Source organism: Rattus norvegicus, chromosome 12 (genome assembly GCF_021556685.1).
Source record: "Rattus norvegicus strain SHRSP/BbbUtx chromosome 12, alternate assembly SHRSP_T2T, whole genome shotgun sequence".
In the NCBI taxonomy this organism is placed as follows: Eukaryota; Metazoa; Chordata; class Mammalia; order Rodentia; family Muridae; genus Rattus; species Rattus norvegicus.
In genome coordinates, this window is record NC_141545.1 from 38,358,297 (window position 1) to 38,385,978 (window position 27,682).

Genomic DNA, 27,682 nt, shown 5'->3' on the forward strand with positions numbered 1-27,682 from the left:
TACCCAGCCACACTGGCTCTGACTGAGCTCTGGCTGGTAAACAAACACTGGGAATGGAAGGTGTCTGGCTCCTAGTAGATGAGATACCCACAAACTCCAGCTCCAGGTTGGTGTAAGACACTTGGTGCCTAAAGTTACCCCGAAACTTTGGGGATTATTGGTCTGACACCAATTATGACACCATTAATGGTCTGACACCATTATGGGACAGGCACAGAGGTTCAGGGAAGACAGGAGGAGAACTCTGTCGCCTTCTGGAGAAGCCGGCATTCCCTCTTCCTGTTGAGCTGACTGCCCCGTTGCATGCTGGGCTTCTCCCAGACCCTGGAGCTGCATCGCGGGCAGAGAAATGGTCTTGATGGACTATCTGCAATGCATAACACTTACACAGGAGGAGCTGGGGTGGTATGAAGGGCTGTGGTGAGTGTGGCCATCAAGGAGACTGGTGGGGGAGGGGCCTCTGGCACTGAGGAGGTGTAGACCCCTCTGAGGGCCAGATGGAGCATTTCCCCCTGACAGAGAGAACAAAAGTGAGTGTCCTGAGTAGTTCACAGATGGTGGTAGCCCTGGAGCAGATAGATGTTCAGGACACCTGTCGGGGCTGCAGGTTGCTGAGGGTTAAAGGTCATGCACACCCACAAGGACAGCCTCTGTCAGACTTAGTAGGTCACAGGTGGTGTTGCTGGGACTCTAAAGGGTGCAGCTGTGACGGGAGCCTGGTGACAGGTTCTCAAAAGCTAAGTGAAGAATGGCTATCCCGTGTAGCTGGGGAATCGGGACACCACACAGAAGCTGGGGGTGGGGGGACGTCCTAGTACTTAGTGACGCTGGATGGATGGGCAAATAGGAAAACCAAATGAAATACAGAGAGGTGAGCTGGAGAGACGGCTCAGAGGTCAAGAGCTCACAAGGTTCTGGCTCAAAGGTCAAGAGCTCACAAGGTTCTTTCCAGAGGACCAGAGTTCAGTTCCCAGCACCCACATCAGGTGAGTCACAACTACTAACCTCTTTAGGGACTGTGCTTATGTGCACAGAGACACACACACACACACACACACACACACACACACACACATTAATGAAATTAAAATTAAATCTTCAGGAATGAAAAGAGGGCTCTCTAAGAGGGAATAGTATACAGCCTTACAAAGGAAGAGAATTTTTGGGGTTGGGGATTTAGCTCAGTGGTAGAGCGCTTGCCTAGGAAGCGCAAGGCCCTGGGTTCGGTCCCCAGCTCCGAAAAAAAGAACCAAAAAAAAAAAAAAAAAAAGGAAGAGAATTTTTTTTTTGACACAGGGTCTCACGATATAGTCCCCAGGTATATAGTTCAAACTCATGATCCTCCTGCCTCGGCTTTAGAGTTCTGGGATAGCTGCTGCAGAGGAGAGAATTCTCCCTCACACTGGAACATGGATGAACCCTGAAGTTAGATTCTGAGAGACAGCAGGATGGTTGCAACATGATTTGGTTTACCAGGCCTCCTAGAGCACCCGAGGCCTGATGAGGTTGGAGAAATGAGGTGCTGAGGAGGGAGTGGGATGGGGAAGGGGTCAGGTAGAGTGTTGTGTGGAGACAGGGTCTCAGAAGGACAGATGTAAGGGGGTCTGTGGCCATTGTTAGGGGACAGTTGTCCAAAACCATGGGTGTGCTTAACACCATCAGAACGGATGCTTTAACATGGCCGTGCCTTTAATCCTAGCACTCGGGAGGCAGAGGCAGGCAGATCTCTAAGTTCGAGACCAGCTTGGTCTACAGATGGAATTCCAAGTCAGCTGAGGCTACAGAGAAACCATGTCTGGGGTTGATGGTTGGGGGCTGGCGGGGGGACAACAAAACCCAAGTCTGGAGACTTTATCATGATAAAAATGAATAGATCATATGGCTGATGTCCCCTGGAGGGACACGGGTCCCAGCCCTCCTTACTCTGGCTGGGAGAAGAAGGACCCCATTGCCATGGTGACTGGGTTCCAGCCTGATGAGTTAGAAAACCCCAGTTCCCTGGAAAGTGGCCCCTAGCCGAGCACTGATGCCACAGCCACTGCCCTTCCTCTGGGATTTGGCAGGGCTCTGGCATTGTCCTTGAACCTCAGCCATGGCACAGCTGGAGGCTCTGTGCTATTGTCCTCATCGAAGGTATCTTCCCTGGGACAGCCTTGTGCCCCAGGCTATCCCATGCATTCATGGCCACTGGAAGGGACCCTAAGAGGACCATGCAGTAGTCTGGGGATTAGGCTGGAGAGAGCTGAGGATGGTGGCCCTGGCCAACCCCACCAGCCTTGTGTGGCAATGGCTCAATGGAGAACTCACATATTTCTAAATATTTAAATCTGTAGCTGCTACTGAAAGGATTCCCACAGACCTTGCACTCAGTCTAGTCAGGGCCACCTTCCCTGTGGAATTGGGCTCTACCCAACAGGTGAACTATATGTGTTTCCGGAGGGGTAGGAGGCAGAGAGGCTTTGGGTGGGCAATGAGACAGTCTGCTTCTGTGTCAAATGCATATCTGGCACATGGCTGTTGGGAAGCAGAGACAGGAGGATCATGGGTATGAGGCCAGCCTGAGCTACACACTGAGGTCCAGGCTAGCCTGGGTGACATAACCTGTCAGAAAAACCTCAAGGAAAGATTCCCATTCGCCACCTGGCTTGGACTTCGGTAAGTGATAGCCAATTGTCATTAGCCTGACACTTTGGCGCCAGGATCAAGAAACAGGAGCTCCCAGAATCCCTTGGGGCATCCGAAAGGTAACCAGTCTTCTCCCCTTTGTTTTGAGACAGGCTCTTGCTGTGGCTCTGGCTCTGGCTCTGGCTCTGGCTCTGGCTCTGGCTCTGGCTCTGGCTCTGGCTCTCGTGGAAGTCACACGGCCATCCCTTTGCCTTAGCCTCCTAAGTGCAGAGATTGTAGAACGATCTTACCCAGCCCTCTGCTGACTTCCTCTGCATGGGTTGGCTTGACCTAAACTGAGCTGGGTCCTGCATCCACTTGGCTCTGCGTTTTCAGAGTGGGACCCTGAACTAGCTCTACCGTGGCCTGGTGCAGCTCAGCCTGGGGCTGGTGAAGCACATACAGGTTATAGCTTGTTGCTTCTTGTCGCTGGGTCATGGCATGAGCAAACTGGTCCCTCCCTGGTCAGTGGGCTCCGGATTAGGGCTGTGATGGACGCCTCTGGGAATATCACTAAGTCTTTTGCTGGTGTTTTTCTCTCTCTGAGTGACACGTAGGATTGAGTGACAGACTGCAGACAGGTGGGAGTGGGTTCAGGATTCTGCTTTAATAGCTCTCTCCCCATGATGCTGGCTGTGGTGCCGCCACCGCATGCCAGCAAATGCGTCTGATGCTCTGCGAGCTTCCTCTGGTGTCCCTGAGTCATGCAAATTAGGAACCCTCTTCTCCACTCGAAACCGTTTCCCTAAGGGCAGACTCCCGTTCGGTTAACTTTGCCTCACAGTGCTAAGTACCCATGTGGGGCCTTGGAGGCGCAGGGGCAGGTTAGAATGAGCAAACAGATTGGTGGACAACCAATGAATGAATGAATGAATGAATGAGGATGGATGAATGAGCGTTCTCAGCCTGTGCTGTTCAGGGTCAGGGCTGAGTGGAAGTGTCAAAGGGTACAGCCACCATGGAAGCCATGGGGTTAGGGTTAGAAGGAAGCTGCCTGTGGGCTGCACCCAAGCTGGGATGCGACCCTGGCTGGACATTACCTAGATTCTCAAAGGGAGCCAGGAACGAGGCACTTGAGGCTAACCTTGGTTATATCTGACAGGGGTTGGGAGTGGAGTGGGAGAGGGGACTGCGGAATCAGATGGCCACTCTAGGTCTTTTGTTTTTTGTTTTCTTCTCCTTCTGGGGAGGAGTGTGTGGTGTATCTGTGACAAATCTCTGGGTGTATTTGTGAAGGAGCCACCCTAACTGCTAGACCAGATAAACGGAGAAAGGAAGCTGGACCCCAGCATTTATTCATCCCTCTGCTTCTTGACTATGGGTACAGCCTGGCAAACTGCCTCTGGCTTCTGCCTCTGGCTTCTGCCTCTGTTCCGTTTCCACCATGAGGGACTGCACCTTTGATCAGGGCAGATTAGCCTTCCTTAAGTCAGTCGCTTCTGTCACATGTATGCATATGTGTATGCATGTATGCATGTATGCATGCATGTGTGTATGTATGCATGTATGTGTGCATATGTGTATGCATATGTGTATGCATGTATGTGTATGCATGTGTGTATGCATGTGTGTGTTTATGTATGTGTGAATGTATGCATGTGTATATGCATGCATGTGTATATGTATGTATTATGCATGTATGTGTGTATACATTATGTGTATATGTATGTATGAGTACATATGTGTATATGCATGCATGCATGCATGTATGTATGTATGTATGTATGAAGCCAGGGTCCTGTGCCGATACCACACAATCACTCTGATGTTAATATTTGGGCCTGGAGACTTGAGAATCGGAGTTTCTATCGAGTCTGGGGAAAATCACTGCTCAACGGAAACCTGTTAAACAGTAACAGGCCCCAGAGCAAGAGCTGACCTCACATGCCTCCCATAAGGCCTCTCTCACTGACAGCTGTCCGTGGTCCAGACCCGGTTGATATGCGCATCTGCTCCCTGTTCAGCACTATAGGGGTTCTCCTCTGGATGGTCCTTGGGAGCAGGAGTATAGCCCAGGGATCGACATACACATAGGTGTTTGTGTCCAGTCCCATCCAGCCCTGGAGCGGCTCTCATTGCTCGTCTCCAGGGAAACCCACTAGGTCCTGATGTTGCCCTGGAGGATGCAGGGTCCTTCTGATGGAGTCAACTTAGCCCTCTTTCCTGGGGCTCTGACTTTTATACCTAGACAAGTTCTCTGCCCTGTCAAGCTGGGGTCAAAGTGAGGTCACAAGGCTTGTATCTTGAGGACACCTTTCTACCTCTGTCCCTACGATGTGCCTGTGTGTCACAGGAGCAGAAACCAGTTTCCCCATGCCCTGAGGGACTCTCCAGCCACACCCTGTGACGTCTAGGGATCATTCGAGGACGTGACTATGCATGCCCCAGCCACTTGAGTGTGGACATTGGCGTCACCCTTGTGTATTAAGCTACTATAACAAAACTCTTGAAAACGTTTATGGTCAACCCGTGGGCAGGTGCTGACAACAGTGAACAAGTACTTAGATCTAGCAGGCGAAGCCATGGCACTGACACAGTCCCACCAGCATTGTGCACACATTCTGGTTGCCCCACAGCCTTGCCAACACTTATGATTATCAAGCCTTGTTTTAGCTCTGCTGGTATATGGCATAGAGCTTCTTGTGAGTTTGGCGGATACGTCCAGAGTTGGTGGAGTGACTTTATGATGTCAGTCTTTATGTTCTGCCACCCTTTCGGTCTCAAAGCTGCCTCACAATCCAAGGGAGCTGTGTAGCTCACTCCTTCAGTACCAAATTTCTGGGTGGGGGTGGCGGGTGTTTCACTGAAGCCACCGGAACTTTTAGTGTGGTGAGAGGGGCTGTTTTATACAAAGATTGGTCCTGTCCATTTTTTTCCCTGCTCTGGTTTAGGCCTAGTCTTATGCACTGGGAGCTCAGCAGAAGCTGTGTGGGTGCTGGGAACTGAACCCAGGTCCTTTGTAAGAGCAGCTAGTGCTCCTAACCACTGAGCTATCTCTCCAGCCATTCCTGGTATGTAGTGTCTTCAAGCCCTAGTCTGGATTGTCCTTTGGGGGCTCTTCTTTCCTGTTTGCATGGTACCCTACAGGGCTGGAACATTGTGACTGGCTGGCTGGCCGGTTGGCTGGCTCAAACCTGACAGGGTATGTCTCAATCCAGATCTAGGACTGGTGAACCATTGGCAATGACCAGAACTGTTTCCTCTTCCTCCTCCTCCCCCACTCTTCCTCTTCCTCCTCTTCTTCTTGTTTTGGAGATAGGGTTTCTTTGTGTATTCCTAGCTGTCCTGGAACTCACTTTGCAGACCACCAGGTTAGCCTCGAACTCAGAGATCCACTTACTTCTTCTGCCTTCCAAGAGTTGGGATTAAAGGTGTGAGCTGGCCTCTGCCAGCTGGAACTGTGCTTTTGAACCTGAAATATGTGTTTGCCATGATTTCTTGGGGGAGGAGGGACTGGGTTTTGCAATTTCCCGGGTCAGATTAATGATTGCTTTGTGAAGCTACAGGCACCTGAGCTGAGCCAGCAGGGAGGGCGTGGAGAGGCTAGGAGCAGTGTCCTGCAGATCCTGTGCAGTCTTGGGTAGAGACCGAGCCTGGGTGAGCTTCCGTCTCTGTGCTCTTCATGGACCAGAGGCCTCTGAGCCTAATGCCTCTGCCTGGGATATACAGTTAGAGAGTCAGTGAGGTGAAGTGACGGAAGAGTCCACTGGGGCCCTAGCACCTCATGTGGGGGCCTTGATCAGCTCCATCTGGTTTTTTGTTTGTTTTTCTTTTGTATGGAGCCTCTGACATCCAGGTGTGTTTGGTTCCTGCCGGCTGACTCTTAACCTGGCCATTAGAGTACCGACTTACCCCAGGACCAACCCCTGTGTCACTCCTGGTTTGGCTTGCCCGGAACCCACCTCAGACTCAAAGTATTTGTTTATCTGGTGCCCAGCCACCCTACCCAATCCTACTCTGGAAGGCAGATGGCTTATTCTGTGCTGTACCACACAGCCAAGCCACTCACTGCTGGACACGAAGCACCTGCCTAGTATGTATTGGGGTCAGGGGAACAGGAATACAAGTAAATGATCGGAACACACACAGGTCCTCGTTGTGCAGAGTGTGGCGATTGCTCCAGTTTACCTGTCTCTCAGGCACGTTGGTGTGCATTTTGAAGGTCCCCAAGGCTTGCTTTTGCGGAGTGGACTCGAGGTAGTATGGCTCCCCGCGGAAGGAGGAAACCTCTGTGTATTAGTCTTCAGTATTGCGATAATGAAAGATGCAGGCTTGATGTTGCCATCGTGTGCATCTGATGAGGCCGCCTGGTGCTGCTGCAGACTGCTGGGAGCAGCTGTGGGTGGAGAAAGCACAGTGGGAAAACCAGAAGGCAAAGAAAGTCTCCCCCCCGCCCCCCCCCCCCCCCCCCCGCAGCCCAGCCGGTTCCCAGTGAGGCCCCGCCTCCTGAGCGTCCCAAGCGTCTCACCAGGCTTCTTGTCCGAGACCACGACCCTGAAGCATGGGAGTAAAGTTTTTGGAGTCGTTTTGAAAGCAATGATGGGGGGGGGGGGGGATGAGTGTCCTTGAAGAAGACGGAAAATGAGGTGCAGCGGGGCAGCGGAAAGGAGGTGACAGAGAAAGCAAGAATGAGAGCCAAGAGTCTGTGAGAGGCCCGGAGGCTTAACGCTGGGGGTCGGGGATGCTTTCAGGCCGGCTGGCCCGGAAGGTTGGTACTTTGATAAGGCCTCCCACATGATGGGAGCTGTGATCACTGGGACCTCCAGGCCTGTCTGGGTCCCTGCCTGTTGGGACCATACTCAGATTGTCTGGTCAGCATCAGTCCATACAGGAGGCCACCTGCAAACCTCTTGTATGGAAGCCAAGGGTCCTTCTACCCCTCCATCATGTCCTACACTGGGCTGGGGACCAGCTGGGAAGTTCAGGCTTGTGCAAGCTAGAAGTCTCTCTCTCTCTCTCTCTCTCTCTCTCTCTCTTTCTCTCTCTAAAGACAGAGTTTCTCTGTGTAGAAAGTATTTTTTTTTTAATTTTTGAGAATCACTTAATTGGAAAAATAGACAAACGACAGACAGGGAAGGTGGGATATTGTCCCTCATCACACATCCCGAGGCTATTGTCCCCAACCTGGCTGGACTCGAAAAGCCTAAGTCCTGGGTCGGCTCAGAAATATTCTCTTGGGCTAGAGGCAGAACTCAATGGCACGGTGTGAGGACTGGGGTTCACTCCTGGTGTGTCCCCAAATGACATTGTTTGTGTCACATGTGTGCATGGATGTGTGTAGAGGTCAGAGGTCAATTCAGCATTGTTCCTCAGGATTGATTCACCTTTCATTCATATATATGTATATATGTATATATATATATATATATATATATATATATATATATATATACATTTGTTTTTTATTTTATACACGTAGGTGTCTGTGTCTGTATGTCTGTGCACTGTGTACATACTTGGTGACTTCGGGGACCAGAGGATGATGTCATCTCCCATGGAGCTGGAGTTAGAGATGGTTGTGAGGCACCAAGTGGGTGCTGGGATTTGAACCTCTGTCCTCTGGAAGACCAGCCGATGCTCTTAACCATTGAGCCATCTCACTTTTTTATTCCAAGGCAGGGTCTCTCACTAGGATCTGAGTCTCACTATTTTTCAGCTAGCCTGACTCGGCAGCAAACCATGGGCACCATCCTACTGTCTCCACCTCTCCGGAGCTGGGAAAACAAGCAAATACCACCATACCTGGCTTTGAATGGGGGCCAAACTCGGGTCCCCAACACTCGGGAACCAAGCATTTTACAACTGAGCCATCTCCCTTGAATTCAAAACTCAGTTCTCAAGAACAGAGGTCAAAGGCGCTCACAGGATGCTGGACCCTCTAGGGGTTCATTTCCCACAATGGTGGATTATGGCGCTCCAGAATTGGCTTGGGCTCCTTCCTCAAAGTCTTCTGAGGTCCTGCCAGGGGCCTGGCGCTGCTCAGAGTTCACGGATGCAGCTTAAGCATCGTTGGTGGGGTTTATGGCCTGGCAAGGAGACATTAGCACAATACACAGGATGAGTTCATTAACGTAATCAGGAAAGCAGGGAGAGAATCTCGGGAAAAAAACAAGAGTTCTGGAGGGAGCTCAGGGCTCTGGGTGGGTTGTGTGGGGGTTCCTGAGCACAGACACGGGATCCCAGGAGGCCTTGCCCAGGAACATGGAAGGCAGTAGGAACAGCCAGTACAAGGGTCTGGGTGAGAGTGTGATCCTCCAAGGCAGAGCAAGGATGTCCGGCTGCAATAATGGGGACAGTGGTAAGGCACAGGACTAGAGATGCCACTGGGCCAGACAGGCCAAGGCTCATAGGTCAGTGTTAGTAAGCATGGTAAAATTTATAATAAAAGAAACAAACCACTTGGTGGGGGGTGGCCATACATATGCCTGGGCACACGCAGAAGACACAGGACAATTTGTTGGCGTCTTCTGTCTTTCTGTCGTGTGGGTCCCAGGGACTCAGCTCTGGTTCTTAGGCTTGGGAATAAACACCTTGATTTTGCCAGCCGAAATCTGGAAGGTGGTGGACCCTGAGCTCCAGGTAGGGGAACCCCACAGGCATTCTGTTCCCCACACTGGTCGCTGTACTCGAGGCACCTCATCCTGCCTCTCAGAACACCCCAACCGCCCATCGCCCCACGGTTTTTGAGTGAGATTCTGGCTAGTCCCCTGTGCCCAAAAGAGCCAAGCAGGATCTTTGGGGAGCCTTCCCTTCCAGCTCTCCTGAGAGTGAGAGGCAGTCAACCTGTTCCTGATGAGAGCCTGAGGGCACTCTCCATAGCTCCGCTGGCCGAACCTTGGGAATCCCTCTGGGGCAGAGTTTTCAGACTGGGATGTTATCTTTCTGATATGGGTTGTGACATCCCTGGGGTGTGTGGGCAACTGGCGTTTAAAACATGGTGTGTGTGTGTGTGTGTGTGTGTGTGTGTGTGTGTGTGTGTGTGTGTGTGTGTGTGGTGGTGGTGGTGGTCGGGTGCCAGAGAAATGGCTCACAGGTTAAGAGGAGAGAGAGAGGGGCTGGGGATTTAGCTCAGTGGTAGAGCGCTTACCTAGGAAGCGCAAGGCCCTGGGTTCGGTCCCCAGCTCCGAAAAAAAGAACCAAAAAAAAAAAAAAAAAAAAAGAGGAGAGAGAGAGAGAGAGAGAGTGTGTGTGTGTGTGTTGGTGGTGGTGGTTGGGTGCCAGAGAAATGGGTCACAGGTTAAGAGGAGTGTGTGTGTGTGTGTGTGTGTGTGTGTGCGCGCGCGTGCCAGAAGACGGTGTTGGATTTCCTGGAAGCTGGAGTTACAGCTTTGAGAACTACATGATGTGGGTGCTAGGAACTGAATTCAGTCTTTTGGAATAGCCACAAGTGCTCTTAACCACTGAGCCATCTTCCCAGCTCCACGCCCCCCCCCCCAAATTACAAACAAATAAATAAATAAAAGCTAAAACACTGTAAGAGCCAGGTATAATGATATCCCAGAATCCCTGTAATCCAGACATTGAAGAGGCAGAGGCAGAAAGACCAGAAGTTCAGGGTTATCTTCAGCTACATAGAGGGTTCACGGCCAGCCTGGGCTACATGAGACTTCATCCCATACAAAGAAGCCCCCAGACACCCTATCGAGTAGACTATCAAGTCAGAAACACTGTAGTTGGGATGGAAGTCATTTTGTACTGGGGAGGTTGCCCTGGGTGGCAGGCAGCATTTGGAAGCTGGTACTCGGGGTGCCAGATAAGGGCTCCACAGAGCCACAGGGCACTGTACAGATATGATCTACTTCAGAAGTGCACATAACTACCCTCTGGCTGCCCAGGCTGTGTACCTTATCCGTGCCCTCCCTTCTTTAGCGTGGGCTTCCTATTTTTTTTGCACAGTGTTCTGGGAAATTATATCCTACTTGGCTTTACAGTTGACCTTTTAAAAATGATGGGTGAGTTTCAGTTTGGGTATACAATGTAGGGGCCAGCGAGATGGCTCAGTGGGTGAAGGCGCCTGCCGCCAAGCCTGATGTCCTGAGTTCGATTCCCTGGGGTCCACATGGTGGAATGAGAGAAGAACTGCAGATTGTCCTCTGACCTCTACTACACCATACTCACAAATAAGTAAGTGTGATGATTAAAAGAATAAAATCCTTTATTGAGACATGCCGACCTTGTCTGTTCCGGAATTTGCCACAGTAGGACTCACACCCTGTGTGCATTAGCTTCTATCTGTCTCCTCTCCCCCGAGAAGTACACTGAGTCCTCCCCTTTTTCTATTTGAGATGGTCTTACGTAGCCCAGGCTAGCCCTGAACTCACTATGCAACCGAGGAAGACCTGGGACTCCTGATCCTCCTGCCTGTGCTTCTGGAGGTGTGGGCCACTGTGCCCACTTTGTTCAGGGCTGGGGATGGACCTGATTTAATCCACCAGGTCATACACACGGAGTCATGAGCACCCGTGGGACTTGTCTCCAGTTGCCAGAGGCCCTCCAGATGTTTCCTAGGGCCTCGGTTTATAAACACTACTGTCAAGGGTGGACATGGAGCCTGGCACGCTCTCGCAGCTGTCCAGCCCTTGCTGGAACGCCCTCCTGGGACCTTTTCCTGGCAAAGCCTGTTTTGTTCTCTGGCTATTGTGAGGCGGGCCATTGCTGTACAGCAAGACTGGCCTCAGACAGTCAGTCAACCCCCTGCCTCAGCTGCCTGAGCGCTAAGGTGACTGGCGTGCACCCCGGTACCCAGAACTCTTGGTCCTTTTTTTTTTCTTTTAAGTTTTTCACAGTGCGTTTCTTTTGTTGTGGTGATAGGGATTGAACCTAGGACCTTGGGGCTGGGGATTTAGCTCAGTGGTGGAGCGCTTGCCTACTAGCAAGCACAAGGCCCTGTGTTCGGTCCTCAGCTCCGGAGGGAAAAAAAAAGACAAAATAAATAGAACCTAGGACCTTGCACATGCCAGGCAAGCTCTCTTCCACTGAGCTACGTCTCTAGCACTTGTTCACATTTTCTTTTATTTTAAACACAATATTGTTTATTTAGTCTTTGAGAACCCCAACATTCATACAATGTATTTCAATGATACACAGGCTTGCTACTTTTCCCTACAGGCCACTGCTAACTTTATATCCAATTTTTTAATTTTGTTTTTGTTCTCCCCACCCTCCTACCCCACCCCCCTACCCCACCACCACCCCACCCCGGCTTTAAGGCAGGGTCTCTCTGTGTAGCTCTGACTGGTCTCAGACTCACGTAGATCCTTCTGCCTCTGCCTCCCAAGTGTTGGGAGTAAAGGCGTGTGCCACCACATCCAGTGCTTTCTTCCTTCCTTTTTCCCATTAATTACCCACTCAATCCGATCACTGTGGCCCATGGGCACATAGGTAGGGGGCAGGTTTACACTATGCACATGTAGCGAAATAATAGGACTGGGGGAGTGGGGAGAACAGCATCTCCAGAGCCTGTGAGCTCTGAGCCATTGGTTCTTGGCCAGATTTATAGAGAAAACCTTAAATCCAGTCAGGAAGGGATTGGTTGTCTCCACGGCGTTCATGCCACTGGTGCGGGCATATTCTTACCAGGCTGATAAGCTACAGGGCAGCTTGCAGGGGTCACAGCTGGGTGAAACCTGTCGACGGCTTTTTTTTTTTCCCCTGCTCCAGCCGTCTGCAAAGCACCCTCCTGCAGTGTGAATGCTGCACACCAGTCTTTTTTCCCTCCAAGTCCCGTGATCAAAGTGTGTGGTACCCTCCGCAATAGGCTCTTCCCCATCGAGTTCCCAGGCAACTGAGAACAGTAGTAATAGCCTGCATTGTTGGTGATCACCGGGTGACAGCGATGCCTGAACCAGTCACATTGCTCCTTGCCAATGTCGGATTCTTTGCCAACTCTCATTTAGAGAGTTCAGTGGACTCGGTACTTGGTCCATGGCCAGACCTCATATGTCACCGGGGTAAAGCGCCCGTGATAGTCAATGTCTCACAGGGATATGGTGTTGGCCAAGAAGGGGAAGTGTAGTACAGAAGGCAAGGCCTGTCGTGGGGTAGCCAGGGACATTCTGCCTGCTGCTCCCAGGGTCTTGAAATGCCTCTCGTTTGCACCAGATGCTCAGGTTGTGGGTGACCAATGGCCACAGGGGTAGGAAGGTGCAGCAGGGTATCCCTTAAGTGGACTCAGCAGAGAATTTTCTTTCACTGAGTCCCATGAAGGACAGGTTAGACCCAGCCATGGCTTTAGTGCCAGGGGTCTGGTAGTACTCAAACACAAACACAGGCCCAGCGAGGCAAGCTAGACCTGAGAGAGTGAGACCCAGTGTCTGCTTGCCTTGGAGTCCACACTGACATGGGGCTGGATTTGACCTGCCAGTTCTGGCTTGCCACCTCTACTGGAGCCTCTGCCTGTTGTTTCTCGCTGTGTGGGGACAGTGGGGTGGTTGTCCTTGTCTGGAAGGTCTAGTTCAAAGACAGTCAGAGGTGACGTAAGCTGCCCGAGACTTGGCTTTTGAACATTGCCGTCTCTGATGAGCTGGGGGTGGTGACTCTTAGCTCTGTGGCATTGCAGAAGTCCAAGGTCACGGAATGGTCCACCTCTTTCTTTTAACCTTGGAGAAAATCCGTATTTCTGTTTTGAGACAGAGTCTCATTTACTGTGTATCCCAGGCTGACCCCAAAGTTACTATCTTCCTGTTTCAGTGTCCCAAGTGCTAGTAGGACAGACAACCTCGCATGACTGGACCCAGGGCTGCCTGCATGCTGGGCAAACACTAAGCAACGCCCCTGACCCTGCTTGCTGTTTTTTTTGTCCCTCACAGCTGGCGACTCTCAAGAATTCAGTCCTCTTCCCTCTCCCTGCTCTCTCAGTTCGTCACACAGCACCGTCACACAGCACCGGCTTCCCCTCCAGACATAGAGTCCCTGTCTCCCTGATTTGCTCAAAGCTCCACAAGGCTGGAGACAGACAGCCTGTCTACTTCCCACTGCTGTTGAAAGTAACTGCTCACAACATGCTTGATGAATGAATGAGTGAAAAAGGAGTTAGTGAATGAATAAGAGAACAAGGGGATGAGGGAGTAAAAGTGGAATGATCAGTGAATGAATGAATGAATGAATGAATGAATGAATGAATGAATGACTTTCTGGATGAGTGATTGACTGAAAGGATGGAGTGACAGCCACCTGTGCAGGGTTCCAGTCCTTGAAGCACTGTCTTAGTTTCTGTTTTGCTGTGAAGAGAGACTGTGACGAAGACAACTGGTATAAAGCATTTAACTGGGGAGCTCGTTTACACTCTCAGGGGCTCATTAGTCCGTAATCCGCATGGCAGGGAGCATGGCAGCAAGTGAGCTGGATGTGGTGTTGGAGTAGTAGATGAGACGTTACATTCCTGATCCACAGGCAGAGAGACTGACAGACAGACAGACAGAGACAGAGAGACCCTGGGCTTGGAGTGGGCTTTTGAAACCTCAAACCCTGCCCCTAGTGACACACCTCCTCCAAAGCCACACCTCCTCCAACAAGGCCACACCTCCTCCTCCAACAAGGCCACACCTCCTCCGACATCAACACACTTCCTATTCCTTGTAAGCAGTTCACCAACTGGAGACTAAGCATGCAAATATCTGAGCCTGTGGGAACCAGTCTCAGGCAGCTGTTGCAGCGCCATAAAGTGTTGATGGCTCTCCTCATACTTCTCCCTGTGTCTCCCCACAGAATGTCCGCATAGACCCCAGCAGCCTGTCCTTTGGGATGTGGAAGGAGATCCCTGTTCCCTTCTACTTGTCCGTCTACTTCTTCGAGGTGGTCAACCCCAGCGAGGTCCTAAATGGCCAGAAGCCAGTAGTCCGGGAGCGCGGACCCTATGTCTACAGGTGAGGCCAGGCAGGGTGGGGTGGGACTGTGGGGGGTGGGGCCGTGTGTGAGTGGGGATCTGCTGCACTGAGCCTTGGAGATTGGTTGCTCCAGAGGTGGGCCAGGCACAGAAGTGGGAGGCCATAGTAGCTGACAGTCTGTGGAGAGGCGATGTGTGTCTGGGGCGAGTGCATAGGTCATGGGGTGAGGGCTAATGCGTATGTGTATTTGATCTCATCATGGGTGTGGGGCACAGAGGATTCACGAGTGCACAAAATGGGCAAAATGGCTGCTCTTGAGTCAGAAAAGTCAAACAAAGGTACAGAAGGAAAGCCAGTTACACGGCACCTAAGAAATGAGCCACAAACAGGGAGGGGACAGAGAGAATGGAGAGGGCTTGACATAGCCTCTGTGGGCCTGCCTAAGGAGGAGGAGGAAGAGGAGTAAGAAGAGGAAGAGGCAGAGGAAGAAGAGGAGGAGGAGGAAGTGGAGAGGAGGAGGAAGAGGAGAGGAGGAGGAGGAAGAGGAAGAAGAGGAGAGGAGGAGGAAGAGGAAGAGGAGGAAGAGGAAGAGGAGAGGAGGAGGAAGAGGAAGAAGAGGAAGAGGAGGAAGAGGAAGAAGAGGAGGAGGAGGAAGAGGAAGAAGAGGAGGAGGAAGAGGAAGAAGAGGAGGAGGAGGAGGAAGAAGAAGAAGAAGAGGAGGAGGGGGAGGAGGAGGAGGAGACTTGTGACTTAAGGCATGGGAAGGAGACATGTGAACCTGGGACAGTAGGGTGAGCAGTGCAAAGGGCTTGAGGCAGGAGCACTGGGGAAGAATAGGGGAGCCAGCTTATGGTACAGGTCCCTCTGGGGCTGAGAGGTGCAGGGTCTGGAACTTGCCCACCGGCAGCTCTTTCCTCAGCTTCTTGTGGGTAGAACCGCCTGCTAAGGTGGGAGTATTATTATTCCATTCTACAGATACAAAAACTGAGGCCCCATAGGTAGAGAGACTCGCTCAGGACACATCCCAATCCTGGGCCCTCGTGGCTAAAAACTGTATTCAAGAGTGACTGCCTGGCCATTCACCTTGGACAGAGAGTTTTACTTCCGTATGCCTGTTTCCCCATCTCTAAGATAGAGGTGGGTGGGTTCAAGGATCAGATGAGATGGTTAGTTGGAACCTCTTAGCTCTGTCTGGCATGCAATAAACTCTCAGTAAATGTTGCCTGTGTGGATATCTGCTCGGTGATGGTTGTCAAGTGGAAGGGAGATGCGGGAGTTTGGAGTTGTTTTCCAGAGAGGCTCAGAGAGCCTTGTGGCTCACGAGAGAGAATGGAGAAGAGCTGGGTGGCGGCGGCAGCGTCTCGCCATGGGCAGACAGTGAGGATAGAAACAAGAAGAGGCGATCTTGATTTGGTTGGCCTGAGTGCTGTTGGGTATCGATGTGCCAGCATCCCTGGCTCCCATCCTGGGAGATGGTGCGAACTTCCGTGTGGCCTCACAGAACCAGCTGATTCAATGTCTTTTTACAGGGAGTTCAGACAAAAGGTTAACATCACCTTCAATGACAATGACACGGTGTCCTACATAGAGAACCGAAGCCTTCGTTTCCAGCCAGACAGGTCCCAGGGCTCAGAGAGTGACTACATTGTACTGCCTAACATCCTGGTCCTGGTGAGACGGTGACCCTGTGTCAACCCCATGCCAACCCTGCTTCCTCTCCACTTAGCCTTCAGGGATCAGTGAGCAAGGGCTACCTCAGCCCTACTGTCTCCATAGTGACCACCCCATCCTTCTCATGGCTTTACCTCCGACCTGAGACTCAGGGACATCCACTGTGGTCTCTGAGGAAGCATGAAGGTCAGCACCACTGGAAGCCAGTGGGCAGGTGGGAGTTAGGAAGAGCAGACATTTACTGAGCACACTGTGTTGGGTGGCTGAGTCCGTGCCGTGGTGCATGCTGGGATCCACTCAACCCAGCTGTCCCCGGGAGGAAGCAAAAGTCAGGCAGGGACAGAATTTACACAGGGGCCAGGAGGACCCTTCCCAAGGACAAAAATCCCAGATACCAATTGGGCCAGCGTTACCAAGCCAGGATCGGATCGGACCCTGTGGTCAGACACCGGGATTCCCACTGTAAGTTTAAGGATAGGGTGCACGGTGGTAGTAGGGGGCAGCCATGGCAGGATGTCACCAGTGTAAGCATGGCCAATCCCAGTGACACTAACTTTGTGTGATTTTCATGCTTTTTGGAAGATTCTTTGCATCTCCCTACCCCCACCCTCAACAGTAGGAAATCGTTGCAAATGCTACTCTCCTCCAGCTGATGCAGGCGGATGCTGACCAGCTCAGAGGCGTCCCCAGAGCCCGATGGGGCTGGAGGGAGAAGTTTTGTTTTTATTAATTTATTATATTATTGTCATCCTTATTACTTTGAGACAGGGTCTCATCTACAGCTGTAGCTGTCCTGCCACTCAATAGTTAGACCAGGCCGGCCTTGAACTCCCAGAGATCTGCCAGCCTCTGCCTCAAGCGCTGGGCGTGAGCCACCACGCCTGGCATATTAATCCCATCTTTAATATTAAAACAACAACGCTGGCCAGCAGGATGGCTCAGTAGGTAAAAGGTGCCTGTCACCAAGTCAAATGATCTGAGTTTAATCTCCAGGACCCACATGATCGCCTCACGTTGTCCTTTGACCTCTAAACATGTGCTGTGGCGCCCCTCAGTCAATATAATAAAAGCCCTGTATTGAAGGAGACCTGTAAGTGTCGGTGGGCAGGCATCAGATGGCGCTTCGTGGAAAGAACCTGGAAACACCAGCCATGCGTTGCCTTGGAGACAGAAGGTGGCTTTTGGTTGACCGGCCTTTGGGATAAACCAAGGGCCCAGGTGCTCCATGGGGAGGAAAAGCAAACATGAGAACTATTAACTCAACCTGCACTCAACAGGGGCAATTAGACCCTGGGGGGTTGTGGGGGAGTAGATGTTCCGGGCTCCCAGTGTTGAGGTTGGGAGGAGACATGAGAAGTGAGGTGGAGTCCCTGTGAAGAGACTGAGACAGGAGAATGCTGAGTTTCAAGTCAGCCTGGACCACCTGTTGAGACCTTGCTGTAAAAGTGTGGAGGAAGAGGCAGTTGGGAGTTGGGGAGTCTCTCTCAATAGGCTGTGCTTCTAGGCTCATGTTACTGATGGAGTAGGGCTCACATCCTAGCTGTAAACAGGGTATCCACGGCTCTCCTTAAGATTTCAATAAAAGTTTTTACTACAGCAAGGAAAAAAAAAAACAAAAACAAAAAACAAAAAAAAAAACAACAGGGTATCCACATCTTTACTGACCCCTCTTCTGGGTTAGGCCTTCTCTTAACCTTGGCTCCAGCCTCAAGTGAGGGACGGCACCACCGGAACTTCCTTCCCAGTGCCCCGGCTTTGCGGAGCATCTCCTGGTGGCTCACCGGCACCTTTCAGGCTTCGGCTATGGCTCTCCAGACACAGTGGCTGCGGAGGGCTTCTGGCTGTCAGTCCTGAGCTTAGTGTCTGCCTCTGAGTCCTTGTGGAGCTCAATCTGAACCCCTTAGGTGTTCTCAAGAGTACGTGTTGCCCTGGCAACAAGGACTAGAGAAGGGTCCACACTAAGGGCCCAAGTTCCCCGCCTGGAAGTGGGGGATGGTGTCTCACCGTGTCTGTCGCCCTAACCCCACATCCTTGGCTTTCCAGGGAGGGGCAGTGATGATGGAGGACAAGCCCACAAGCCTGAAGCTGCTAATGACCTTGGGGTTGGTCACCATGGGCCAGCGGGCCTTTATGAACCGCACGGTTGGTGAGATCCTGTGGGGCTACGAAGATCCCTTTGTGAATTTCCTCAGCAAATATTTCCCAGACATGTTCCCCATCAAAGGCAAATTTGGCCTGTTCGTTGGGGTGAGTGTCTTCCATCCACACAAAGAGTTGGGGTGGCACCCAAGAACTCTAACTCAAACCGGCTTAAACAGAATTGGATTACATTCAAGTGAAGCTTGTTCCAGTTCAAGTGGGGGGACAAGATCGGAGTTCAGCTTAGAAAACTGGAGCTCGAGCTTGGGGTAGGGGAGGACTAGATCCTAGAAGCACGTATCTCAAATCCCCCAATCAGAGCGGCTCAGAGGTGCCCACTTATTCTCAGGGTTGACCTTTGGTAACCTGAGCTAAGCTTTGGTCTCTGACCCCTGACCCCAGCTCCCTGCTTTAGCTCACCGTTCTCTGTGGGGCCTACTGACAGGGTCTGCTTGCAGTGAGGGTCAGTAGGGTTCACTACCCATACCCTCCAGGACCTGTCATACTGAGCTCACGTGAGATTTAGAGTGCAGGGGACCCAGATTCTATTCCCAGCACCCCCACGGCGGCTCACAGCCATCTGTAATTCCAGTCCCAAGGGATCTGGCGCCCTCTTCTGGCTCTCTCAGGCATTGCATGCAGGGGGTGCACGGACATACACGCAGGCGAAAAGCTCAGACACAGAAAATAAAAATATGTACAATCTTGTGGAGAGTAGATTGGGTAAGGCTCTGTGTCTCCCAGTGGCAGGATGAGGACCCCATGGATGAACACGTAACGAGGTGGGCAGGTTGAATGCCCAGTCTGAACGTGTTTACATTCAGAGGCCCTCCGTCTCTCTTCCTCACAGAGGAGGTGTGGGGCTCCTGGGTGGGGCACTTGTGTGAAGAGTCGAGGAGATGGGAGAGAGCACACTCCACTGAGCCTTGCTCCTCAGCCATTCTGTGATTGACAGAGCTCTTGGTTCTGTGACCCCTGACCCATTCTACCCTCACTGGCCCTTCTGCTGAACTTCTAGATCCTTCCCCTGGGGAGTTTGTATTAAATTCCTTCTTTCTTTTTTTGTTTTTGTTTTATTTATTTTTTTATTGAGACAGGGTCTCTCTGTGCAGCCCTGATGGTCTCGAACTCAGAGACATCTGCCTGCCTCTCTCTCTCCTGAGTCCTGGGTTTTAAGGGTGTTTGCCACTAAGCCCCCACTTAAATGCCCTTTTTTTAAATTAGCTTTTGGGCCTGACTGAGTAGGCTTGTCATCTCTGTACATGGGAGTATGAGGCAGGAGGATGGCAAGTTTAAAACCAGCCTGGACAATGTGTAGTAAAAAAGATGGCTGGGGGCGGGGGGAGGTGGAGCTGGAGAGATGGTTCAGTGGTTAGAGCACTGACTGCTCTTCCTAGAGGTCCTGAGTTCAATTCCCAGCAACCACATGGTAGCCCAAACCATCTGTGAGGAGATCTGGCGCCCTCTTCTGATGTTGTCTAGTGAGAACAACAGTGTACTCACATAAAATAAATAAATAAATCTCTTTTTAAAAGAAAAGAGAGAAGGGGAAGGCTGGCAGTGTGGCTCAGTGGACAAGCACTTGCCCACATGTGTAAAACCCTGGCTTCTGTCCCTATTATTTATGCAGCAGTGAGGGGGACATAGCAGAAGAACAGGTAGGCATGGGCCTATGTCCCCATCTATGCCCAGGGCTAAAAGTGCTGTCCCTTGCCTGTCTGCAGATGAACGACTCGAGTTCTGGCGTCTTCACCGTCTTCACAGGTGTCCAGAATTTCAGCAAGATCCATCTGGTGGATAAGTGGAACGGCCTCAGCGAGGTGAGCAGGAGGGGAGATGGTCGCCATCGACTGCAGCAGGGACTAAACTGGGACAAGCCTTGGCAGATGGCGGCCAGTGCTCTGGAGAGTGTGTCCGGGTCACCCAAGGACTTCACGGGTCTCAGAACTGTCCCCTCGATGTTTCTGTCGGGAACTCTTTACTCTTCTGTTCCTGAGTTTTTATTTATAAGGCAGACAGGAAGACAGTCCCATAAAGATAAGACAATAAGGCCCAGCACCGTGCCTGGGCCCACCCGGAAACCCCCAACGATGCTTATAGAACCCAGTTTCCTGGCCACTTACCCACCACCACGCCTCTGTGTGCCCAGAGGAACATGTTTTCCTTCCTTTTTCGAATACACAAAAATCCTGTCATGTGCTGTTTTGCAGCTGGCTTTTCTCCTTGGGGCGTCTTTATGTGTAATGTGGTTTTGTTCTGTTGTGTTGCCCAGAGGCCCAGGTAGTGAAGATGGAGCTCAGGCCTTGTGAATCCTTGACAAGGGCACCACCGCTGAGCTACACTTATGCCCCTCGCTGGGGGATTCTAGGCAGGGGCTCTACCGCCGAGCCACACCCCAGCCCCTCACTGGGGCAAGTTTTCCCTGCTGATCTCACTGTCTCTACTCTTTTTCTTCTCAGTTTCTTTTATTCTGAAATAAAGTCTCAGTGTGTACCCCAGGCTAGCTTCAAACTTTCAATTCTCCTGTCTCAGTTCCCTTGCATCATAGCTGTGTGTGACCACACCCAGCCCACAGTCATTCTTTTTTTTTTTTCTTCCCCCCCCCCCCCCCCCCGAGCTGGGGACCGAACCCAGGGCCTTGCGCTGCCTAGGCAATCGCTCTACCACTGAGCTAAATCCCCAACCCCGCCCACGGCCATTCTTAGTGGGTGCTATTGATATTAATCCAGCCCTTATTCTGTAGACATTGGTGTTTTGCACACATTTCTGTGTGAGGGCCTTGGAGCCTCTGGAACTGGAATCACAGACAGTTGCTAGCTGCCGTGTGGGTGCTGGGCATTGAACCTGGGTCCTCTGGAAGAACAGCCGGTGCTCTTGGTGCTCTTAACCACTGAGCCATCTCTCCAGCCCCTCATCAGCTCCTTTCGAATATGAGAAGCCCGATTGAAAGATCTCTTACAGCAAAGGACAGTGGGAAGTGCATCATTTAGTTTCGTGTTTGAGGCAGGGTCTCACTGGAACTCACTGTAGAGACCAAGTTAGCCTCAAACTCATCACAAGGGGTCCACCTATCTTTGCCTCCCAAGCGCTGGAATTTAGGGCATGTGCTACCATAGCTGGCCCAAGAATTGGTTTTGAGTCCCGGTCTCCCTGGCTAGAGGCGGGTACTCTGATGGATCCCAGTTTCCAGGTCTTCAGCCCTTCCTGCTATCAGCTTAATAGCTCTCATGGCATCTCCCAGCTTTCCTCATTCGTGGGAGTGTGTATGTTGACTTCTAATGGGGCAGGAAACAGGACAATGTGGGCAGTGGACCCATTGTACAGATGGCTTAACTGAGTCCCCAGCAATACCGTACGTTCTGGCCCCACTGTGGGGAGCAGGAAGCTGGGCTGGATGCTCCATCTACACAGCCTGCTCACAGGTTTGGGTATGACAGTGTCTGCACCAGAACACGTATTGGGTGCAAGCTGTGGCTGTCCCTCAAGGCTATGTCTTATCCTGTCCTTCAGGTCAACTATTGGCATTCGGAACAGTGCAACATGATCAATGGTACTGCCGGGCAGATGTGGGCACCATTCATGACACCCGAATCCTCACTGGAATTCTTCAGCCCAGAAGCCTGCAGGTAACCCTCGTATAGGGATCCCCTGCCTCCGAACAGGGAAATCTGCTTCTGAGATAGTTCAGGGTCTACTCAGGTAGCTCCTGGGGAGTGTACTCAAAGGTCTGGCCCTCTGTGTACTATGACTCAGCGGTTTTTCTTGTCACTGTGACAGAATACCTGAGAGAGGTGACTTAGGAGGTCACTGGGGGACTCAGTCACGGTGGCAGTGATGATGGTTGATGGTAGAAAAGGGTCACTCAAGGTCTTGTAGCTTGGGCTCTACCATCCCAGGGTCCCAACTGTGGCCTGGGAAGACATGGTGGGTCTTCAGAGACCCATTCCCAAGTGGTGTTCCAATCTGGCCACACTGGTGATGACCTTGGCCTGGGGACTCGCCAAGCTGATCTTTGAGCCCTCTGCCTCTCTAGCTAACACAGACAGTCATGCTTCGTGCCAGGTGTCAACACAGCCATGATGGGGTGGGCAAAGTCTGCGTGATTTGGTGACTGTGTCTCATTGGGGACTTTCAAAAGCATAACTTTTGATTCTTTTTTTCTTTTCTTTTTTTTCTTTCTTTCTTTTTTTTTTTTTAACATTTTATTACTGGTTTTTAATTATGTGTATCAGTGTGACTGTGTGCACATGAGTGCAGATTCCTGAGGAGGCCAGCAGAGGGTGTCAGATTACCCGGAGCTGTGTAACAGGTGGCTGTGAGCTGCCCTATGTGGATGCTGGGAATCGAACACTGAACCACCTCTCCAGCCCATTCATTCATTCATTCATTCATTCATTCATTGATTCAGTTATTTAATTGCTTATTCGGGTGTGTGTGTGTGTGTGTGTGTGTGTGTGTGTGTGTGTGTGTGTGCACGCACGCGCTGATAATCAAACCCAGGGCCTCACAACCACTAAGTTTAAATGGTCGGATACTGAGTCATGCCCCAGTCCCTAAACAGGATTTCAGACTTAGAGAAAACATCTTCAGCCCTGCCAAACCAGTGGCCTCTGTCGGTGGCACAGGTGACTGAGATGGCTCGGGGCTGGGGAGATGATGGCTCAATCAGTAAAGTGCACACCAGTCAAGCAAAAGGACCTGAGTTCAGCCCCAGAACCCACGTAGCTGTGTATGCCTCAAAACCCAGCTCTGGAAAAGTGGAGAATCCCTAGAGCTGGAAAGTCATCCAGCCCGGCAGAATCCTGTGAGAGCAGGATGCAGGCCAAGTGCCCCGTTCCTTCAGTCCTTCAGGGAGTGTTCTCCAAAAGCAAAGGCCTCTTCTGACACAGTCACAATGATCAAAATCAGGGAATTTAACTTCGACCTAAGAAGCGCCTCTGAGCAGATGCTTCTGCATAAAATAGAAAAGAAATGGTGCTTATAATTTCAGATTATGGTCCATCCTTGTGGCTGGGGTTGGGGATCAAAGCAGGACTCCAGGCAGCTAGTCAAGGCACTTACGAGAGCAGAGAGTCAAACTGAATGCACTCACGCCTACAACTCAGATGGCTGTCTCCATTCTTAAATAGTCCATGACCCAAACCTAGGGAATGGTGCCACCCACAGTGGGCTGGATCCTCCCATGTCAATTAAGGGAATCCAGACAATTCCACACAGTAAGAGTCTCTTCCCAGGAGATTCTGGCTATGTCAAATTGATGTTTAAAACTTACCACCACACTGTGTGGAAATATTTTCTGAGAAGAGCTTTCGCTTAGTGTTGGGGCTTAGAAATCTGGGTGTCAGCCAGGTGTGGCAGTGCATGCCTTTAATCCTAGCACTCAAGATAGATGTGAGTGAATCCTTGAGTCTGAGGCCAGCCTGGTCTACATAGCCAGTTCCAGGCTAACCAGGGTTACATAGAGAGACTATAGGACTCCCTCCTGTTTTGTTTTGTTGTTTTGAGATGAGGTCTCACTATGTAGCCTGCCCTCCCCCCAAAAAAAAATCCTCCTGCCTCAGCCTGCAGAGGCTTAGGATTAAAGCCATGAGCTACCACACACACCCAGTGCCCTGGAGTCTCTTTGTTTTGGGGATTGGGCAGACAGATGTGTGTGGTGCTGACCATGGACCATGTGGCTTACCCGAGCCTTGTTTCCCATCAGAAGAGTGTTTGAGGCCAGACAGTGGGGCGAATGGATAGAGAGGAGTCAGGGTAGACAAGGAGGACTGGAAAGCAGAAGTCTGATGATGTGCACACTCTGGGCTGAGGGAAAGGTGGGATGGAGAGGTTCGGGGGCAGGAAGGGACGTGACTGAAGAGTACCTATGAGGCCCTTGGCAGGTACAGTGAGACAGGAAGTCATGAGGGAAGCTGTGAATGGCATCTCACTGCCGGTTGACAGCTGGGCCATGGTGGTCGCTCCCCCCTCAGTGTACACAGGAGACCATTGCCCAAAAGCCTTGGTTTGTACAACCCTCTGGAGCTGGAGGGATGGCTCAGCAGTTAAGAGCACTGACTGCTCTTGCAGAAGTCCTGAGTTCAAATCCCAGCAACCACACGGGGGCTCACAACCGTCTGTGATGGGATCTGATGTTCTCAAATACATGAAATAAATAACTCTACAGTCTGCAGTTCCCAAGCCCCTGTCAAGAGAGAGAGGCATTTCGTTGTAAGTGGGTGGGAGCTCTGTAGACTTCAAATTACCTCAGGTGGCTGACCACACCTATGGCAGCTGGGTGCCGTGGAGTTGCTGGCTTTCTTTATTGTTTGGGGAACAAGTAGAACCTTTACCCTGTTGGCAGTGAGTCAGGGTCTCATGTCTTCGAGGCTGGCCTTGAACTTGCTGGGTAGCCAAGAATGACCTTGATCCTCCTCATCCTCCTGCCTCCACCTCCTCGTTGCTGGGGTTTCATCAATCACCATACCTGGTTTATACAGTACTGGAAGAGGGGCTTGTCTAACCCAGGGCCTAAGGCAGTTCTCAACCTTCCTAATGCTGGGACCTTTTCCTCATGTTGTGGTGACCCCCAACCGTGATTTTGCTACTGTGCTGTTATGAGTTGTGAGGATGGATTAGTGAGTGGGGAGCAACAGGTGACTAGTGTCATGGTGGTTCCCGTGGTTTCCTGTGGAGGGGTACCCCAGCCTCTACTCGGAGAACAGTTCTCACCCCGCCTCCCTTCTGCAGATCTATGAAGCTCACCTACCAGGAATCAAGGGTGTTCGAAGGCATCCCCACTTATCGCTTCACGGCCCCCGATACTTTGTTTGCCAACGGGTCCGTCTACCCACCTAATGAAGGCTTCTGCCCGTGCCGCGAGTCCGGCATTCAGAATGTCAGCACCTGCAGGTTTGGTGAGTGTCCGTCCGTCCGCTAAGTGTTCCCCGCCTCCAGGCTGAGGTGAGAGAGTGATACCAAGATTTTTATCTGCTGCCAGCTTGCATTAATCTCTGGTCTCTGCACCCCTGATGATCTCAGTGCTACAGATAGGGAGCTAAGTGGAAAAGATAACACCACCCTGATAAGTGTCCCACCAGCACGCATCAGCCGAAGTCCGAAGGGTCCTGCCCTGAGGTTAAGATTCCAACAGTGGACACTGCTTCTTGGCCATGGAGAGGAGTCTGCCCTCATTGCCTTCCTGCTTCCAGAGGCACCAATTCCTTGGCTCGTGGTCCCTTCCTTTCAACCTAGTTTGAGACTGGGTAACGGCCCAAGTTAGCTTCTAACTTGCGCATCCTTCCTGCCTCTGCCTTCTGAAGTCCCGGGGTGGTAGGCGTGTACCCTGACACCTAGATCCCCCCCAAACACTTGTCTGCCCAGCCGATAGTTTTCAGGACCCCAGAGACTGACATCGTGGAGGCCACTGTCAGACTAGCGTCTGAAAGACAGCTGGTCTGTATCCTGGTGGCTGTAACTTCTTTGCCCATGAGGGTGTGGGTGGAAATAGCCCCTGGAGCCATTCACCTGACTGGGGAGCAAGGGCTTGGCAGAATGCTGCCTCTCATTCAGACTGACCACTCTCCTGTTGTGTAAAACGCTCCTCTTCAGCCGAGTTGGGTGTGAATCTTGGTACCGGCTGTGTCCCCTGGCGTCTGCCCTGAGTTCTAATTCTGTGCCAGACTCTGCCATACCCTGCTGCAGTTGCTCAATTTGTATACTTGGGTGTCAGCTCTCTGCCCCAACCCTCACCCCTCACCTGGTGGTCAGGCCCAGGCAGCTCTAAGTCCTCCCATGCAGCCTTTCTCCCTCCCACCCACCTTCTTCCCGTGCCTGCCACTGTGGTCCCCTTGCTTTCTTGCCAGCTCACATTACACCAGATGTAAATCAGGCTGAAATTAAAAGCTTCCTCTGATCCTGATCAAATCCTTGCAGAGGCTCTCCCCGATCTTCTGTCCCCTCTGGCCCTCCAGCCGTCCCCTGGTACACTCTCTCTGTGCCTTCCTATTGCCCGCTTACGGCTGACAACTTTATTTAACCTTCCCCTTCCTCGGACTACAAACCCCTGTGGCCATGCTCCCTCCCCTCCCCCACCCCTTAAGTACACACACATGACAGCTGTTCACTGAGTATTGAATTATGCAGAGACAGGGGGATGCCTGATCTAGAAACTAGAAGGCCTGAGGCTAGGTGGTTGGTGGGACGTTGACCTCTCTTTGACTGGGTCTGATTTTTCAGAGCCTGTTCGGCTGAAACATTATCTTGGAGGCAGAGAAGTAGGCTCTTGGGATACTGCCACGTTGGGGGGTTGGCGGGAGAGGAGAAGCCAAGAGATGACAACTGACGTCTGGGATTTCCCTGGAGCCTACCAGGTCACCCGCTATGCAGAACCCTCAGACATCTGTAGCAGGTGGCGGGTGCCTGGCCTAACTGGGAACTTGTTGATCAGTGGGAGTCAAGCTTCTAAGGTAGAGCCCTCCACAGACATGGGCTCTAGGGCTTGCCTGAAGGCAGGAGGTTTTACTCACAACCCCAACTCTGCCTTCCCCTCCATAGCTGAGCTGCTACTCCTCGTACCAGCAAAAATCCCAGGGCTTGGTTCAATTGGTCCAGCTGTGGGCCAGTCATTGAGGCTGGAGTTAGGCTGCGCTGATTGGCCAGGCTGGGTCACACACCCCATAGGGGCAGCAACAGGCCCACATCCCACAGAACTCTGCTGTCGGGGACAGAATTTCAGCTGAGTAAGAGAATCTAAGTGTGGTTGTGTCTGTAGCTTGTTCTGTTTTTCGGGAGACGGTGTGCGTGCGTGCGTGCGTGAGTGCGTGCGTGCGTGCGTGCGTGTATGTGTGCATGTGCACACGCAGTCACGTGTGTGGACGGAGGCCAGAGGTGGGTGTCTTCTATTTATTTTTTGAGACAGATTTCTCAATCACTAATCCTGGACCTTGCAAGCTCTAGGGAGCCACTTGTCTCTGCCTCCCACTGCTGAGGTTACAGATGTGACACCGCTGGGGATCCGAACTCGGGTCCTCACACTTACACAGGAGGCTCTTAACCGTTTGAACTGTTTTCCCCACCTCTAAAGCTTGCCCTTTTTTTTTTTTTTCTTTTTTCTTTTTTTCAGAGCTGGGGACCGAACCCAAGGCCTTGCGCTTGCTAGGCAAGCGCTCTACCACTGAGCTAAATCCCCAACCCCAAGCTTGCCCTTTTAAATGGGACGAGAACGAGAAAGGGGAAGAGGGATGAGGGATTCAATCGATAGGGAACACAGCCGTGTGGCCAACAACCCCCCGAAGAGGCACATCTCGCCACACCCAACATCTCCCCTTCCGGCCTCTCCTGTTCACTGGCCTGACTTTTGGTCTCTCAGCTCTCTGACTGGCTTTACTCTTTACGCCGACGGA

General features: G+C 51.7%; 1 protein-coding gene across 2 annotated transcripts in view; it reads left to right on the forward strand.

The window, feature by feature from the left end:
* The window catches only part of Scarb1 (scavenger receptor class B, member 1), a 66,415-nt gene that overhangs the window by 25,044 nt on the left and 13,689 nt on the right, over window positions 1-27,682 (forward strand). For both annotated transcript variants that reach the window (NM_031541.2, XM_087577751.1), the window contains 6 exon segments: window positions 14,371-14,528; window positions 16,019-16,160; window positions 18,204-18,407; window positions 20,024-20,119; window positions 21,810-21,925; window positions 25,029-25,195. In NM_031541.2, the coding sequence (NP_113729.1) occupies window positions 14,371-14,528; window positions 16,019-16,160; window positions 18,204-18,407; window positions 20,024-20,119; window positions 21,810-21,925; window positions 25,029-25,195 (883 nt within the window).